General features: G+C 42.6%; 2 protein-coding genes across 3 annotated transcripts in view; one reads left to right on the forward strand and one right to left on the reverse strand.

Moving 5' to 3' along the window:
* sos2 (son of sevenless homolog 2 (Drosophila)) overlaps window positions 1–18,542 on the forward strand; it is a 55,639-nt gene extending 37,097 nt beyond the window's left edge. The window contains exons 8-23 of one of the 2 annotated variants that reach the window (XM_033642858.2): window positions 3,393–3,491; window positions 3,750–3,877; window positions 4,142–4,797; window positions 4,927–5,008; window positions 5,145–5,267; window positions 8,413–8,525; window positions 9,129–9,351; window positions 9,501–9,620; window positions 9,723–9,885; window positions 12,053–12,170; window positions 12,315–12,487; window positions 12,579–12,695; window positions 13,843–14,107; window positions 14,463–14,504; window positions 14,690–14,793; window positions 15,368–18,542. In XM_033642858.2, the coding sequence (XP_033498749.2) occupies window positions 3,393–3,491; window positions 3,750–3,877; window positions 4,142–4,797; window positions 4,927–5,008; window positions 5,145–5,267; window positions 8,413–8,525; window positions 9,129–9,351; window positions 9,501–9,620; window positions 9,723–9,885; window positions 12,053–12,170; window positions 12,315–12,487; window positions 12,579–12,695; window positions 13,843–14,107; window positions 14,463–14,504; window positions 14,690–14,793; window positions 15,368–15,871 (3,030 nt within the window). In that variant the 3' untranslated portion in view covers window positions 15,872–18,542. The remainder of the gene's footprint in view (window positions 1–3,392; window positions 3,492–3,749; window positions 3,878–4,141; window positions 4,798–4,926; window positions 5,009–5,144; window positions 5,268–8,412; window positions 8,526–9,128; window positions 9,352–9,500; window positions 9,621–9,722; window positions 9,886–12,052; window positions 12,171–12,314; window positions 12,488–12,578; window positions 12,696–13,842; window positions 14,108–14,462; window positions 14,505–14,689; window positions 14,794–15,367) is intronic. The other variant, XM_078175245.1, reaches the window with a different exon arrangement.
* The window catches only part of dmac2l (distal membrane arm assembly component 2 like), a 274,066-nt gene that overhangs the window by 55,966 nt on the left and 199,337 nt on the right, over window positions 1–18,763 (reverse strand). The gene's annotated exons all lie outside the window — the stretch shown is intronic.

Raw genomic sequence — 18,763 nt, forward strand, 5'->3', positions numbered from 1 at the left:
AGAGCAAACAGAGAAAAAGGCTGTGGCTTTATCTCAAGGTCGAAAACCTACAACTACCAGAATACACTGCACCACACCGGACCAATAAACACTACCACTGGTGGATGACATAATGTGAGTTGGGTTCTGTTCATCCAAAAACAATATGGCGGGCAGCTGGTTAAAACCAATCTGGAATTACAGTTAAACTGTAAAATAGGTGAAAAATAGGCAACGCAGCAACAGAATCTTGGTTCAAGTTTGATCAGCACTGCGTAACTTTACCACGTCACCTCTGTTTTTCAGCCTCCATTTTTACTAGACCAGAACCAGTATAGTGCCCACTTTCTGTTCATAAATTCTCGTATCACAGCCAATCAGGGCACTAAAATATGTTTCAGAAACATTTGAGTCAAGAAAGAGGGAATAGAGTAACAAAATCTTGGTTCATATTTGTTCAGCCCTGCTTAGCTGTACTGTTTGATCTCAGTTTTTACAACACAGGAAACAGTATAGTGCCCAGGAATACAATCTGTAGTTAGAGCAATGGTCCGAGAGCCAGCAAAAACACGTCATCGGTGGATTTTCGCTGGCAAATGAGCAGGGAGGTCTGGGTGCTGTTAAGTTGGAGGGAAGTTTAGCGCAGTTATTTTACCCACATTGTTATGACACAAAGCTGGTTGAAATTTGAAATTAAAGTATATCTTTAAGGGTAAAAACCATAAATCGGCTCATAATCAGGGATGGGATGATATATGATTTTATCACAGATTACAATAAAAAACAAAAAAAAAAAAAAACAAAACAGTAAGTTCACTTTGGTGAATTTCCATTATCAGGGTAATCATGAATATTTCATCCAGCAGCACCCAAAGAGACTGCTGGGCAAACAACAATAAAAGAGACTCAGGCTGCATATGCACCAGCCTCAAACAACGCAAAAGATCGTAATCAAATATTTCGTATCATAAGATATGATGCCATTTCAAATAGTTTGAAAGCCTGGCTTTTTGATATTGTTTGATTGTTTATTTTTTACTTAAAAAAAAGACATGTTCTACATGTGATGCAGTTAAGTTATATATTTCTTAAAGATGTAAGGTAAAGTGATTCCAGTATGTTTTAGTGTCATTTTAAGTTTAGTTTTTTAAGTTTATTTAAGTGTATGTAAGCATATTTTGATGATTATTGGGATAATATCTTGAATCACAGTTGTTTTGGCCAGGATAATTCTTACATTAATTTTTCTTACTGGCCCATACCTGCTCAGTATGCACTGCTGTGCACATATACACTACATAGCACCATTGCCAAGGATAACTCAACTTAAGCTGTAAAACACCTTTGGCACAGATGAGTGCTGTATGTGTTGGAATTTTTTTTTTTTTTTTCCAGTTTGCTAACAAAACAACTTGCATATCAGATCTGCATGACTACAACCAGAAGGCTTATCAGTCCTATCTTGTCCAATTCCACAGTCACAACTATTTTCCTCTGTTATCTTAAGCAGGAAAAATACCAAGAATATCAAAGCAAATCCCTGGTACATGAGAACCCCCTTGGCAAAAAAGACTGATTCTGAAAATTGTTTTGCTTTGCTGTTTTGACAGAAAGCCACCTTTCCTTTCAAGTTACACCTCTTGTATTGTTCCACCAGGACTCTTGTTCAATGTTCAAATCCTAAAAGGAATCAAAAATATATGTTTTTCCTCTTACCCGTAGTGCCATTTATCATCCAGATTGTTTTGGTGTGAGTTGCTGTTGGAGATATCAGCTGTAGAGATGTCCGCCTGCTTTCTAATATAACAGAACTAGATGGCACTCAGCTTGTGGTGCTCAAAATGCCAAAAAATAAATTCAAAAAACTCAACAGCAGAAATCATGACCCTGTTACTCAAGATAATCCACAGACCTTGTTGTGAGCAGTTTCATGTAGGAACTATTTTCTTTCTACCAGACTACACCTGCCAACTGCATCACCACACAGAAGGAAGAGTGCATCTACTGCTAGCTCACCTAGCACTGCTGAGCTAGCTAAGGTTACAGCTCAGCCGAGGAGGACGACGTTAATGTTTATGTCCTGCACTGTCATGAGCACACTCCTCTCATTCATGAGTAGATGCACGCTTCCTTCTGCACGGTGATCCTGTTGGTGTGTAGTTTGGTATACAAGAGAAGCATCTCCAACACTCTGCAACTCACACCAAACAATTCAGATTGATAAATGGCACTACGGGTAACAGGGAAAATATCTTTTTTGATTTTGGGGTGAACTGTCCCTTTAAGCTTGAGTTAGCAGCTGGTTAGCTTAGCATAAAAACTGAAAGCAAAGTTGGCCTGCACAGTGGAAATTGTCTTACCTTCAACAACATTTTAGAAATGCTGTCAGGTTAATCTCAGCATGTTTGAAACTGACTCTTACTGTACTCGTGCAGGGAGTGCTTGATTTGTTGCACCAAAGCAAACCCTATAAATGCTTTGCACCAGTGTTGCACCCAATCAAGCCAAATACATAACACTGATTATGATGCATCTAAACGTGAAGCCCTAATGCACGCAGACAATTTGTAAACCTGCAGGATGCTGACATATCAATAACATGATCTAAACTTAGGTCATTGTTCCCTGGGCTGTCCATCAGTGTGCGTCAGGCAGCTGATGTCTTTTCTTCCATGCACACAGACCCTCTTCATCTCCTCCCCCTCCCCTCCCCTCCCCACACAGACACTGTGGCCGCTGCTGTGGAGTCTGAGTAGTAGCGTATTGATTCTGAGTCGTCTATCAGGGGAACGGGAGATTTAAATGGATACTATGACGGCCTCCTCTCCGGTTACCCTGAAGCCTTTACTCGGTCAACCGCTTCTCCCCCCTCCATCCTCCATCCTCCATCTCTCGTCACCCTGCAGCCTCTCGGTCTCATTTATATTCTGAAACATGCACATTTTAATCCTTGTCTTCATGGTCCTCTTCTTTTTATCATTTGTAATCATTTGTAGTGAGGAGAACCTCTTTTCTAGCTCTAACATATTGTTTTTGTGGTTATTTTACAATCTGGAATATATGTCTGTAGTTTTTATCATTGTCTCTGACAGCTATGATTGCATTTTACTCCTGAACGTCATGTTAGAGGTTTTGAACATGTGAGTAAAACAAGATTACATCTTGAGATGATCGCAGTGTTCTTGCAGGCAAATAATAAACAAGGGAGTTAGCGCATTTAGGGCTTTGAATACAAGGAGTAAGACCTTTAGATAAATTCTGAATGTAACAGGAAGCCATATTTGACCACTTGTGCTTTTGTAAATCCCAATTCTGTTTTTTGTGAATAGGAACATTTTCTGAATGAGTCTCTTGATCACGTGCTGGTTGGTTCAGATCTGCTAATAGTTTCGTATATGTCTTTGTGTCTCCAGTCAGTTGCAGAAGGCTTCAAAGAAGCAGTCCAGTACGTCCTTCCACAGCTGATGATGGTCCCAGTATACCACTGTATGCACTACTTTGAGCTACTGCAGGTACGTCCCGACACATGGACGCTTCTAATCAAAGACAAGATTTGTTTTCACTTTGGTTTCAGGTTTCTAAAGAGTTCATGGCATGTTTTTGTTTGTTTTTGGTTTCTTTTTGTTTTGCTGATTGTATTATGTAACTTTTGTATAGCCGCTTTTCACAGCATACATTTTAAACTGTCAACTGCTGTGAGAAACTATTGACTTGTGTATTATGAAATATAGCAACACATCTGATGTGTGTGTTTTCTCCCATTTTTACAGCAACTTCAGGAGCGCAGTCAAGACCAAGACGACAGAGAATGTCTGAAACAGGCGATCACAGCGCTGCTTAACCTTCAGTGTAGCGTGGAGCGCATCTATGCCAAGCACCAGCCTCGCCGTAAACCTGGGTACGCCTACTCTCCTAGTCTTTATGATACTTAATATTCATTTGGTCGTTCTGTCGACATCTTATTGACCAAATGGTAGAAATATGTTTTTATTTGCTGTGTTTGTTTTACAAGATGTAAATTCTCAGTTCAACAGTTGCATGATGCACACAATGAAGATGCAGTTGCAGGGGGCCCAGACTCGTTGCACATAGTTGTTTAATGTTTGATTTATGTGTTGTGCTCTTCAGTTTTCTGACCTCAAGTTTCTCTCCCCCCTCACAGTGAGCCCATGTACCGCCTGTACAGCAGGCAGGTTCGTAGCAAACAACTCGCCATCAAACGCATGAATGAGATTCAGAAGAGCATCGATGGCTGGGAGGGAAAAGACATCGGTCAGTGCTGCAGCGAGTTCATCCTGGAGGGTCCGCTTTTACGAGCCGGCGCCAAGCACGAGAGACACAACTTCCTGTTTGACGGCCTGATGATAAGCTGCAAAGCCAATCAGAGCTCGCGGCTGCCAGGTGCTGGCAGCGGGGCAGAGTACCGCCTGAAGGAGAAGTTTGTGCTGAGAAAGATCCGCATCGTGGATCGCGAGGACTCTGCAGAGCTGCGGCACGCCTTTGAACTGATAGGAAAAGATGAAAACTGTGCGGTTTTCTGTGCACGGACAGCAGAGGAGAAGGCGGCATGGATGGCGGGGCTGGTGACTCTGCAGTACCGCTCCACTTTGGATCGCATGTTGGACACTGTGCTGCAGCACGAGGAGCAGGAGCATCCTCTAAGACTGCCCTCCCCGGAGGTTTACCGCTTTGCTGTGCAGGACTCTGAGGAGAATATAGTGTTTGAGGACAAAGTGCAGAGCAAAACGGGGATCCCCATCATTAAAGCCGGCACAGTGGTCAAGCTCATAGAGAGGCTCACCTACAACATGTATGCTGGTAAGCTCCCTGTGGAGAGACACTTTAAATATTTCGGTTCAACTTGGCTGACTCATGGGTTTATTTATCAAAGATGTATTATGATGTTGATTGCCAGTTTGTTATCTAATCTTTTTCATCTGTTTGTAGATCCTAACTTTGTGCGCACGTTTTTAACCACATACCGATCATTCTGCAAACCACAAGAGCTTCTCACCTTGCTGATAGACAGGTACGGTTCAACCAGAATATTTCTGTGGTTGTTAATTGTATTCATATCTGAGTCATAAGAATAATCTCTCTTCACTTGGAAAATTTATCTAGCAGTGATGCAGCCTTGATATCTTGAAATATATTATTTTTCTCAGGATTGAGATCCCTGAGCCAGAACCGACTGAGGAGGACCGACAGGCTCTCTGGAACGGGGACCAGCCAATGGCGGCCGAGCTCCAGAGATTCAGGAGGGAATACGTGCAGCCAGTCCAACTCAGGTATAACAGAACATCCAATCACAGCTGAATCGGTCTATTAGTTTTCTGTAAGGGTCTCCAAAGACAAAGAGAAACAACTGAAAGAATGGCATAATATTGAATTTGTAAAGCTGGGGTAGGCAGAAAGCTGTGTTGAATCAACGGCATACCCTGCACTGTAGCCTGATGTGCAACTCCCCAGAAATGTAACTATGGGTCGCAGCGATGCAGACTTCCTGTCTGTTTTTATAAGCTGAAACCATTTCCCTCAGTGGAGACCAAGCTTTTAATTTCTTTAATTCCACAGATAAGAAACAATAAATCATAAAGACAATAAAGCCTCCACAAAAATAGCATTTTAAGTCTTGTGTGTGATTTATCCTGGCTTCATATGAGCAGAGGAAATCTCCGCTCATTGCTACACTAATGTATACAATGTAAAATGCCATAGGCTTGTGCTAATAACGTTAGCATGTTGTAATTGTTTGGAAAACGTGTTTAGTATAAGACAGTTGTTTTGTCAGTGAACCTTGTGAGTTGTAATGGAGCTGAATTTTTTAGTAATTTAGTAACGTTACTTTTGTTAAATGTTGCTGTTGTCCCTGACTTTATATGAGGAGAGGAAACGTCTGCTAACCGCTAAGCTAATTTATACAATGTAAAATGCCATAGGCTTGTGCTAAAAACATTAGAATGTTGTATTTGTGGGGAAAATGTGTCCTGATAAAGACAAGTGCTTTGTCTGTGAATGCTGCGAGTTATAGTGAAGCTGCTGAAGCCATGTTTATTGTGTGTTTATTGTGTGTTTTGAATCAACTAAACTTTACAGCACTTCACAGAAATTTGAAATGTGTTTGGAGGTGCAACTGTAGAGACACAGACACACCACCACACAAGTATAAATGCTCACAACGGCGTAGGCTCTGCATAGAGCTCACGCACAGGTATAAATCCCGCTCGAGCCCCTCCACCAGACAACCACGGGCAGATGCAAGCCCTTCAACACCAACTTAAATTGTCAGATGTTCTACGAATTATAAAATCAGACTCTCATTGGTCCATTAATTACGTACCTTTTAGATAATCCTGTTTTTTGTTTAAAAAATGAATTCCCTTGAGTTTCTAAACTTGTAGATGAAATGTAAAAAGTTGTCCCAGCATCTTGAGCTGCCTTCTTTTATCTCCTGACAAGGCCTTTCAAAATGCCACAAAAGAGTTCGTGTCTCTTTGTCTCCTGTTGTTGTTGTTCTGCTCTGACACGCTCTCCTGTTAAGGCCAGAACGTTCTCAGTGAGCCACAGAATCACTTTTGTATCAGACTTTGTATCCTTATAAGGAGCAACAGAGTCAAGAATAGTCCCGTAAGTACCATTAAAAACTGAGAGCTTCTCAGTATCAGAGCGTACCACAGCTGTAGTTAAGAGCAGCTGCAATAAAATCCTTTAAACTTTAGTCATAGAGACACAAGTGGGCAGTTAGACATTGTGAGGTACAAGTCTAATGATCACACATGCAGTATGTACTCTGTATGTTGAGAAACATCAAGAGATGGCAGTAAGTCAGTCATGAGGTTTGTTAACATCTCTGTCTGCAACAATGAGAGTCCTTCAGTATTTGCATATATTGGGACATTAGGACATTGTCTTGGAGTTTGGGTGGTCTATTGTTAAAAACACTGCCATGTGGTCAAACTGTTAACTTTAAAACCAGGATACTCAAAGTAAATGATAATACCTCCTCAGGCACGACTTTGGTCCTTTAAAGCATAAAACCTTCCAGCTGTTTCTATTTTTAAGCTCCCACTCTTAAAAAAAAAAAAACTGACCAGAGTAAAAAATACACACTGGCCTCCAGCCAAAAACTGCTCAATTAAGGACTTTGCTTACTAATATCTCTATTCTACCAACCTCTTTGTCAGGTACTGTGGTATTATTCAGATTCCTAGGTTGACGTATTTCTTGGTAGTCAAATGGTTGCAGAGCATGCCACGCACCTGCAACAGTTTGACCCTGGCCAGGCACCTGAGGCCTGTACTACGAAGCAGGATTTGGAGTTAGCGAGGTAACTTCAAGGTTAAATCTGGGTTTTCAGTACTACGAAGCTGGTTCTCTTTTAAGCAGCATAAATCACCTCGGTAACTCATGCTGAACAGCTAACCTACTCCGGAGCAAGTTAACTTCAGAGTATCGGTTCACAGCCTGTCAACACCCCGACATCTGACCAATCAGATCACTGAAGAAAAAAGCATTTATGGACGAAAGGAGTCTCAGGTAAAAAAAAAAAAAAAAAAATACCCTATATATTGGTAGAGGTCAGGAGTAATAGAGTAATAGGAGGTAATTTCATTGTTTTAAGGCTAATAAATACAATAAATACAAGACCAAAAACCCATAGCACTCTCGCATGCCGCCATGACACTCATGACAGCATGAGTTTCCTCCTGAAGGTAGGCTCAGCCTCAAAGATCCAGGAAAACCCGGAGTTGACTGAACTAGTTGATAACCAGCTTTGTAGTACCGGTTATTCAGATGTTGACGAATGTTAGGCTTAGTCAAGCCAGATAACAAAGACATAACCTGGATAAGTTGAACTGGCTTTGTAGTACAGGCCTACTTTTTTCTCTTCCCATGTTTACTGTCCGCCTCTGCACAATTGCTTTTCTAATAAAGGCAACACTGCCAGAAACATAATCTTTAAACAGTTGAGGTTAAACTGCAGTTTTAGCTGGGAGATGTGTTTGAGCAGAAACTTGAAATAAACAAAATAAATTCACAAAAGGAAAGGAAATACTCCCACACACATTTTTCTTAATAAGTAGACAAATACAACCATACACCAGTTCAAGTTTCTCTCTTTGACCAAACTAAGACAATCCTAATTGCCTTGTTAACTCATCATAAAACACACTTCATTTAAATTGAACAGAAACAAAATAAAACTGACCAAAACAATCTTAATTAACTTCAGTCCATTGTCCCAACAGTCATTATCTCTGGTTTGGTCGAAATAAACCCTAAATTTAACGAGTGTGATGTTAAAACATGCTGATCTGCACGCTCTGTGTCTCTCAGCTGTCCACTGAGCAGCGGCTCTCATTCGTTCTTTGGAGTAAGTCTTAGTAACCTTACATCATGTCGCATCATGTCAACCATGTCTTTGCTTCGCAGGGTTCTCAACGTTTTCCGTCAGTGGGTCGAGCATCATTTCTATGACTTCGAGAACGATCCGGAGCTGAGGAGTCGATTAGAGGAGTACATCACCAGCAAGATTCAGCTGCGAGGTCAGAACTGCACTCAGTTTATTCTCAGCTTCCCTAAAAATAGACATTCAGTTTTGAAATGTCAGTATTCAAGTTGTGTTGGAATCATTTCAAGGCATCTCGTCTGTTTGTTTGTTGAAGCGTACTTTGCAAGAAGCCAAATTTGGAGCATGAAAGATGATTTTTGTCACAAAGTTTGTTCGTAAAAGAAAAAAATAAAATGATGAAGAAAATGTTTCACAATAAGAGGTCAGGCCCTGTCAGCACAATCCTACAGGAAGGCCACATGTAAGGCTTTTTTTTTTTCCTTCGTTCTGGTTTTTGCTCAGATTAATTTTGTCATATATTCGTAGTTAATGATTGATCTTTATCCAGAGTCATTAGAAGTGTATCTTTTTTTTATGAAGCAACCAATTGCAGCATTAATTCTGACCTCCATCTTTTCCAAATTGAGCCTCTGTGAACATACGTGGCGCAAATCAGACTGAAGATGATTAAATCCTGTTTGTTTTTAGGTACTCTTTCATCTTTAAAACACGGTGACGTTTGGCTCGCAACTTGTGTTTGTAGACCAGAAAGCTTTCTTATACAACATACATTCTATAAACTGTGTTTCGTTTATAGGAAAGTCTATGAGAAAGTGGGTTGAGTCCATCAATAAGATCATTAGGAGGAAGCTCCAGACACAGTCAAATGGTGTCAGCCACAACATCACTTTCGAGAGCCCGCCCCCTCCCATCGAGTGGCACATCTGCAGAGCGGGACAGGTGGACTCGTTTGACCTCATGACCCTTCATCCTATAGAGATCGCCCGACAGCTGACTCTGCTCGAATCAGAGCTCTACAGGTCAGTCACTGTGACAGATTACTGTGCTTTTACAGATAAAGAAGATGAACTGATGGAGATGTTTTTTTGACTCTTGCTAGAGTGAATCCATCACTGTAAATTGTTGTGTCCTTGCCTGATTGAAAAATAAAATCCCACTTCCTCCTCAGAGCTGTCCGGCCGTCCGAGCTGGTCGGCAGCGTCTGGACCAAAGAGGACAAAGAGAAGAACTCTCCAAACCTGCTCCGCATGATCCGCCACACCACCAACCTCACACTGTGGTTCGAGAAGTGAGTCCAAGGATTCAGATATTTTTTCTCAAGAAGAAACTGAATATGTTACAGCACATCGTGGAATGAAAACAAATAACTGTGTGTGTCGGTCATTTTCAGGTGTATTGTAGAGACCATGAACCTGGAGGAGAGGGTGGCGGTGTTGTCACGGGTCATAGAGATTCTGCAGGTGTTCCAGGAGCTCAACAACTTTAACGGCGTGCTGGAGGTGGTCAGTGCCATCAACTCTGTTCCAGTCTACAGGCTCGACCACACCTTTGAGGTGAGTCAGACGTTAGAGCAATCAGAAGGTACTGATATATATTTTCACTTTATAGTAACCTTTACTAAACTTTTAAACTCCAAAAGATGAACAAGAAAATTCCACCAATGACCAAAAGAGAAATCAGTTAATAGACACGAGGGTTAGGCTGTTTTTGAAACTGGTTTGATGTCAATCCAAACACCAGACTGGACCAGTATACCGAATTTTACCACTTGACGTATCATCACAGCTCAAAGTCCACACTGAATCCATTAAATATGCACTTCTGTTAGGCCATTTCAACAAGCCACATAAATATCAGCTGTGTGCTGAAGATCACACTGGAGGGAGTAGCCTACTTGTGGTCTTCCTACGTTTGTAACGTTACATTTTATACAGAAAACACACGCTGTATATTCTGATATTTACTGGAAATGACAAACAACAACAGCAAGTAGCCTAGCTTATTATTAGCGATGGTCATTTACCAAAAACTTTCAACTCCATGGTGACCTCCCGCCAGCCAGCAGCCACCTTACTGTGATTTTTGTCGTAACATACGGAGGCATCGTGTAGATGATTCTTCACTTCAACTTCATGAATCAGCGATTGGCCCCAAACTGAGATGGTTCGGCGGTTTGGTGCGCGCTACACTGGACTGTCACGGTGAGGAGAGAGCTGAGCTGGAAGACAAAGCTTTCGATTTACTGGTCCATCTACATCCCAACTCTCACCTATGGTCATGAGCTCTGGGTAGTGACTGAAAGAATGAGATCGTGGATACAAGCAGCCGAAATGAGTTTCCTTCGCGGGGTGTCTGGGCTCAGCCTTAGAGATAGGGTGAGGAGCTCAGACATCCGGAGGGAGCTCGGAGTAGAGCCGCTGCTTCTTCACGTTGAAAGGGGTCAGTTGAGGTGGTTCGAGCATCTGATCAGGATCCTCCTGGGCGCCTCCCGTTAGAGGTGTTCTGGGCACATCCCACTGGTAGGAGGCCCCGGGGCAGACCCAGAACATGCTGGAGGGATTACATATCTCATCTGGCCTGGGAACACCTTGGGGTCCTCCAGGAGGAGCTGGAAAGCGTTGCTGTGGAGAGGGACGTCTGGGGTGCTTTGCTCGGCCTGCTGCCCCTGCAACCCAGCCCCAGATAAGCGGATGACAGCAGATGGATGGAATCAGCCATTCCTCATCCATTGTGGCATTTTTAAGTGAGCAACAGAAATCAACAGAAACGGGGCATTTGGAAAAAGTTCAGCTCTAAACGGCACATTGGTCGATCATGGTTAGTTTGGATACATCTTTCACATAATTTGTCAGCTTCATATCTAACATGTTGCCATATTTGGGCAATTTAAGTTTCCTGGAGTGGCTAACTTTGCGATGTCTCCACTCAGCACCCCAAAAAAAACCACATGAATCTTAAAGTAAACAAACACAATGTGCGCCGCTCTTTCCAAACCATTCCTACTAAGGTTTAATCCCCTCATGTTGCCGGGCTCCGCTCACAGCTTATCAGACAAAAATGTCTCCCTTAGTTTGTTTAAAAAAACTCCTATTATAGGAATCACATTGTCATATCACTTATTAATAATCCAATACAAGTTGGATTCAGGGCAGTGACGCCGTCAGCACAGGTTGCTGATGTAGGCTACTTTTTAATTTGCCAGAGCCTGTTCGCAATTACAATTGCCCGCTCAGCCAGTTTGTATGAAATTAAACTGGTTTTGAGCTCGTAGACTGGACCGACAAAACTGGAAATCTACCGCTTAGTGTAAGCAGGTTAACATGTTGACATTTAGCATGCTAATATACTCTCATTTCCAGAGTCAGCTGTGCATTTATTTAAATTAGATTTTGAACAGTTTAACAGTCAATTTATTTTCATCATTATAAATAACTTTAAATGTAACGAAAACACCTTAATTTTTTTGTGAAATTTTAGTTTTTAGTTTTGCAAGTCTTATATGATAGTTTGTATCCAGCTGCTGAATGATGTGTTTATGTTTGTTACTACATATTCAAAAAAAGAAACATGAACATTGTCAGCATGTGCCCAAAAAACCTGCCTCAGCGATTGGCCATTGAGAAACATCAGATGTTTGTTGTTTTGACGTGCATTTTCGTCTAATGCTGAACTGATGTTCACGACGTAATTTATGAGATTTTACTCCCCCTGCACCTTCAGGCAATACCAGAGAGGAAGAAGAAAATCCTGGAAGAGGCTGTGGAGCTGAGCCAGGACCACTTTAAGAAATACTTGGCTAAACTCAAGTCAATAAACCCGCCCTGTGTGCCTTTCTTTGGTAAGTCTCCTGCAGTGTTACTACGGAGCCACAACATGTAAAGTATGAAACAACCTGAGACACAATAATATGTATATGTAACTTTGATTTTTAGTTTTAGTTTGAAACTGTTTTTCTCTTGACCACCATCATCTTCATCCTCAGGTATCTATTTAACCAACATCCTGAAGACGGAGGAAGGCAACCCAGACTTCCTCAAACGCCACGGCAAGGAGCTGATCAACTTCAGCAAGAGGAGGAAAGTGGCTGAAATCACAGGAGAGATACAGCAGTATCAGAACCAGCCCTACTGTCTGAAGGTGGAGCACGAAATCAGGGTGAGCACTCGTTCTTCAATCTATTTTTCTCGTTCGTCTTTCAACATGTTTCATAAATCCTGAACCTAAATTCTTTTTTTCTGTTGAACAGAGGTTTTTCGAGAACCTGAACCCGATGGGAAACAGGACTGAGACGGAGTTTGCCGACTACCTGTTCAAAATGTCTCTGGATATTGAGCCGCGGAACTGCAGGCAGGCTCCCCGATTTGTAAGTGTCCAGACTGTGGGGTTTCAGTTGAAGTGAAGTTCTTGTTGCAGCAATGGTCGACAGAGTGAGTGATGAAGTTACATCATTGACCGGTAGGGTTGGTGTTTCCCCACTGGTGTTTCAGCTGAAAACATTTTTGCCACCAGTGAAAATAAAGTCACGAAAGGAAACAAAACATTTCACAATCAAACGTATGAACATGGAAAGCCGATAAGGTCATTATTAAGGCCCTGACACACCAAGCAGACCATCGGCCATTGGTCACTGTTGGGTTGTCTGTGAGCGTTTGTTCGTCGTCCTAGTTTTTGCCAATTGAGCTTAACAGCTTAGCAGCAGCAGTTTAGCTTAGTGGACGACGAGAGATGGAAGTGATGAAAGCAATAGTTGGCCTTCATTGCCACTTGTTCTTTAATGTCTGTTCAGTGTGTCTGGGCCGTCAGGTGTAACAGTTTAAAAAAATGTTCAGCCTTCAGTACCTTCAGTAGAACTACACTAAGTGAAATCTTTAAAATGAACTTGTGTTTTCAGCAGTTTTGACAGTTTTTTCTTTACCCCCAAACACTTTTTTTTTTTTTCACATCAAGCCACGCAGATTGTTTTGTTTTGCTTTTTCCTCAACCCGCCCTGAGATTTGTGCCACATGATGGTGGAATTTGGTGCTCAGGAATTCAAAACATTAGGTACACAATCTCTTTCCAGAGACAGTATCCCATTTATCTAAATAATCCACACATCTCACTGAGATCAGTTTTCATGGGGAGTGTTTCTTTGGTATTTCAGTAGTAGTTCCAAGGGACAATTTGGGAAACGGAAAATATTTTAAACCAAGTTTATCCTCACTTCTTGTGGACGGAGATGCAGATAAATCCAAAAACAGAATTTCATCTGGGCAAAAAGAGTGACTCTACAGGAACCTCTTCAGTAATTCAGCACGACCAGACAAACGGGAATATTTTTTAAATCTTGCCCTGCTGCAGTGTCGACCATTTACCCCAAAATTCCTCAAGCCATTATCCGAGTTAAAACATTTTCCTTTAAAGTAAAGACACATCTGCATGCCATAAGTTTCAGTGAGCGCTTGGTTCTTTCTCAGAGACAATGAGACAATAAAGTTCTCACTGTTGAATCTCTGTTTCGTCTCCTGCAGCCCAGGAAGACAATGTACACTCTGAAATCCCCGGGAATCCGGCCTGTGCGAACGTCTACCTCTGGCACCCTGAAGGGCCACCCTGTCCCCCTGGAGAGGGAGCCCCCGCATAAGATCACCTTCCGGAGCATTGCCGAGACCGAGCCAGAGACGCCGGCGTCAGCCTCAGTGCCCACTTCCCCGAACACGCCAACTCCTCCACAGTCGGCCTCCTCCGACCTCAGCTCAGTCTTCATGGAGCCCGACCTCAGCAGCTCCTACGGCGGTGAGTCCAGCCGACGCTCGGGAAAGTTTCAGTGAAAGGGAAGTTTACCACTATCTCTGTGGAAGTCAGTAAATATCTAAATTTATTTTTTGCTTTCAGTTTTAAAGATAGATTGCATTACATAACTTTGAGCTGCAGTGGGCTGCACATCAGTGAAGCTGTTTGACCCACTGACATTTCAATGAGGCTATTTTTATTGTTGCAAAAAATAAACTTTAGCTCGAAAGATCTGGGGTCAATGTTGAAGTAGAGGAGTTTGAAAATGAAAAATAAAGATTGGGCTTTAAACACGGTGACAGCATGCACCTTCCTCTCTTATGAAATCAATCATCTTCTCCCTCTTTAAATTTTACAGGTAGCAACTCCATATTTGCTTCTGTTCTTCTGCCGCCTTCAAGTGAGTGTGGGCTTTCCTGTTTTTCATCAAGTGGTTTTTACCTGATTGTTTTCTGCCTGACTTTCATTTGAATTGTTCTTATAGCACTTTGTGATTGGTGTTTTGTGATTGTGAGCAGGGTCAATTCTTAATCTTTATCCATACTGTGTTTTTTAACTCCATGAGTGGCTTTTTCTTTTTCTCAGAGTTCCAGTCCGTGTCTTGCGGCAGCCTCCACCAGCTTGGGGAGGAGCTGCTCAAGCCGCCTCCTCTGCCGCCAAGACGGAAAGACGCAATGTCTGAAGCCAAAGTAAGAGCAGGGAATCATTGCTTATCAAATATACTCTTAAATTCACAACACTTAAACTCAGTTTGAGAAGGCTGAACATAGTTTATGTTAATTGCAACTTACTGTCGCTCGTCCAAATTGAAAACAATGAATTTGAGGGCGGAAAAATACACGGCATGTGTACGACTCCCAAGCAACCACCAAGACACATTGTGATCCGATCACTCAAACTACTTGCTGAAGTGGTCCTGGACACATTTGACTGCATATCCTTTTTTAGCGTCAACACTAATGTGTCCTCATGTGTCCTTGACAAGTATGATGTCATCGGTGCAAGATGTGGTGGTTGTTTTGGTGACAGTACGCTAACACTCTTACACATTATATGCCCAAATAACACATTTTTCGACAAGTTGGACAAAGCGTTGAGTGGTCATCCATCGTTTTGCCCTATTGAAACAGCGATTTGTCATGACTGTCCGCTTGTGTTCGGATCACCAAAACCCATGTTAATAGCAGTTGTAAACAGGTTCTACATCCTAACCTGCGCTCTGCTTATCTCTGTTCTGATCTCCATGTTTTCTCTGTGTCTTAGCTGTCCATGTCCGACAGCCCCCCAGCCATCCCTCCCCGGCTGCCCCCTCCTCTGCCCAGGAACCAGCCTCGACCACCAGTCTACAACGGTCCCCCCATGGACGGCCCCCTGCCCAGCCCTCCTCCCCCGCCACCCCGTGACCCTCTGCCTGACACGCCTCCGCCTGTGCCCCAGCGGCCCCCAGAGATCTTCATCAACTACCCTGTCAACATGCAGCCTTCCCCCGTGGGCCGATACCACTGGGACTTTGGGAGCTCCCCCAGCTCCCCCAACACCCCGCCCAGTACGCCGTCGCCCCGCATCCCCAGGCGGAGCTGCCAGCTCAGCGCCAGCCAGAACAGCCTCTACCCTCTCCCTGTTCCCAATACCGCCCCACCTGTCCCCCCACGCCACAACTCCAGCCCACAACTCCCCAAACTCCCACCAAAGACATACAAAAGGGAGCTGCTGCAGCCGCCGCTACAAGGCCTCTCATTGGTGGAGAACACCGACAGCAGCCAGTGAGTCTGCGTTATTTCGGTTTTTTAAAAACACCTAGAGGTGATCTTGAAATGCAAACTTCAAACTGTCTCCTGCAAACTACGACACAGTGGACTCAAAGCTACTGATCAGAAAAAAATAACACTGCTCCACACTTTCTTAACTCCACCCACCCGCCCTCTGCATCGACCAATCACTACCCCCCGCTGTGCCTCTCAGGGGATCAGTAGCTCCGCCTTCATCACAAACCCTCTGTGCCAATGAGAAACCTTCACCGGTGTGCCAGCTAATAAAACAACAAGGAGTGTTTGTGTCTGTTTGTTCTGAGCGGAGCGGGGACGGTCTGCTCCTGACAAAAGTTCTCACCCCTCCCACTCTTAACGTACACTTACCCCACGCCCCACTCCTCCGTTAGGATGGGGCCAATGTGGGGGGGCCTTGGACTTTGTAGCCTCAAATGTCATGCTTTGTTTCTTTGGGCATTGACATCATCTGGAGTCCTGCTGCAGCTCACAGATTTTTAAAACCTCTCTCCTCTTCAACGATCCACTTAGAAGTAGCTCTTGGACAGTGGCTGTGAGCAGCAAACATTTCCATTGACTCGTTTTTCCTACGAACTGAGAAACAAACAGTTGCCAAAGTCTTATTTTATGCAGGGGGATAAGGGATTTCTTTTCTTTTTTTTTTTTGTTTTTTTTTTTTTAAAAAACAGATGTGACATTAAAAGAAACGCATAAAGGCGGCGACACTGAATCCCCCACCTTGTATCTCAACTGTACACTGTGACTGTAAAAGACGTGAGTCAAACTGTCTGACTGTTTTTTGTATCCGAAGACAGGCCTCTCTGCAGCCACAAAATGTTGCCTTTAAAAATCCAACAGCGGTGACCTCTGACCCCAGGCTCCAGTCCTCTCGGCCCGGATGGGACAGCAAGAGCCGAGAACACTCCATTTGCACATCGAGTTTGGGCAAAGTCAGCAGGTTTCGATTAGAAAACCTCCCTCAGCGGCGTGCGACAGAGGGAGGTCTGCCACGATTTATCAAACAGCACCAATCCAGGACAAAGACGAGCAGAGAGTCATTCTCTCTCCAACTCTTCGAAAGCTGATGTCTTAACCGATCCCCTTACAGACGTGCGCTGCTGTCTTGACACTGTGCTCTTCTCCAAAAGCCCCCCATTGACCAACTCTTCTTCATTGGTATTAAAACTCAGCACTGGAAGCACGCAGCCTCCCACCAGAGTTGGGTCAGCTCCCCCCAGTGGCTGCTCAAAATACCTAAAGAACCCATGAAAAAGAGGAACTTTTTAACTTCTTCTTTCTGTCTCTCTTTCTTTTTTTCTGCTTGAAAACATTTTTGTTTCACTTTGGAAAGACTGAAATAATCCATGCATCATGCTCAGATGTGCCTTTTATTTTGTTTTCTACTTTACAGAAATAAGCAAAATGGTGTCTAAAATGCTAAAAAATAAAGTTGCCTATGTAATGTTTAGAACAAAGCTATACACTATGAAATTGTACATGTTTGTGGATACTGTGTATAACATGTATACACTAACTAAATAATTTGTATAAAGTGACAAGTTTTTTTTTTCTTTTCCCTGTTGTATTGTACCCTCATCCGCATCTGTTCAGTCAAATATTGCCTAATAATCCAATGCTGCTACAGTCGGATAAAAAAAACAAACTAAAAAAACAAAACCAGAAAAAAAACAGGTCACTGTCACTAACTTACTTACAGACAATCTCCAGTTGAAACACTGGGAGTATTAACTGAGGAAAGCCATTTTTTTCTTCCCTGCCCCGTAGCTGTTTTGAAGCAATGAAAAAAGAATACACAGTTCAATATGCCAAGCACTTAGACGTGTGCTTCACTTTGTACATCCTACTAATTGCCTTTTCTCCTTTTCAAAGATTTTTTAATGCTAACACTCATTAAACAGAGGTTGGAGTTGTATTAAAGTTGCAGTTGAATATACACACACACATATTCGGTTGCAAGTATTTGAGCATAGTGAAGAATTGGACTTTTTTTTTTTTTTTCTTCTGAGAAACACACTTTGTGCACTTTAGGCTGTACTGTTGAAGAGCCACAGTTGTTATAGGTCATGTTTGTAAAATGCAGTGGTCCTATGCAACTGTTCAAACTCACTTTCTACGTGGATCAGGGCAGAAAAACACGCGTCTACCACCTCACTTTGATCCCCATGATGTGTATAAAAGACAAACACCTGAGGATGTCCGACACCACGAGCTGGATTGCAGCGAAATTTAAGAAAAATCACTCGTGCCCTTTTTCTTCTTCCTCTTCCTCGCGCTGTGTTTTGTGCACATGATGACGGATGATTAAACTTCTGATCAAACTAAGAGAGAAAAGAGGAGTTTTGGAGGATTTTTAATCCACAGCTTAAGTCAATTCACTTTACTGTCTTCACACATGTTCTGTCCATTTCCTCGAGTTTCCCGAGCCAGTATTGGTGGGGTTGATTTAGCCAAATTTTTGTTCTCTGTTGGTTTGATTTGTGTGTTTTTCTTAAATCCCAGCCCCAACAGAATAACAGATTGGTTTTCCTCCGGTGGCACTGTAACAGCTTGATTCAGCAGTCGGTTTATTTGATGGTATGTGGCCTTTTAACTGCTTTGTATTAATGGTCTTGATGAGATTAATAAATCACCCAGTCTTATTTTGTACTGAACTACTCATTTCTCTCCTCTTTTTTTTTTTACTTTTTTTGCACAAGATTTTGGTGTTGGTAAGGGACTGTTATTATGATAGGGGCATGTTAAATGATTTTTAAGCATTGGGGACGGACTTGTGTGTTTTATTGTGACTTGGGGCTTAAATGGTTGTATTCTGTGTTTGTTTTCAATACTCTGAACCTCCAAAACCACCCAGTGTAATTTAAAGACATGTTCT

Source organism: Epinephelus lanceolatus, chromosome 15 (genome assembly GCF_041903045.1).
Source record: "Epinephelus lanceolatus isolate andai-2023 chromosome 15, ASM4190304v1, whole genome shotgun sequence".
In the NCBI taxonomy this organism is placed as follows: domain Eukaryota; kingdom Metazoa; phylum Chordata; class Actinopteri; order Perciformes; family Serranidae; genus Epinephelus; species Epinephelus lanceolatus.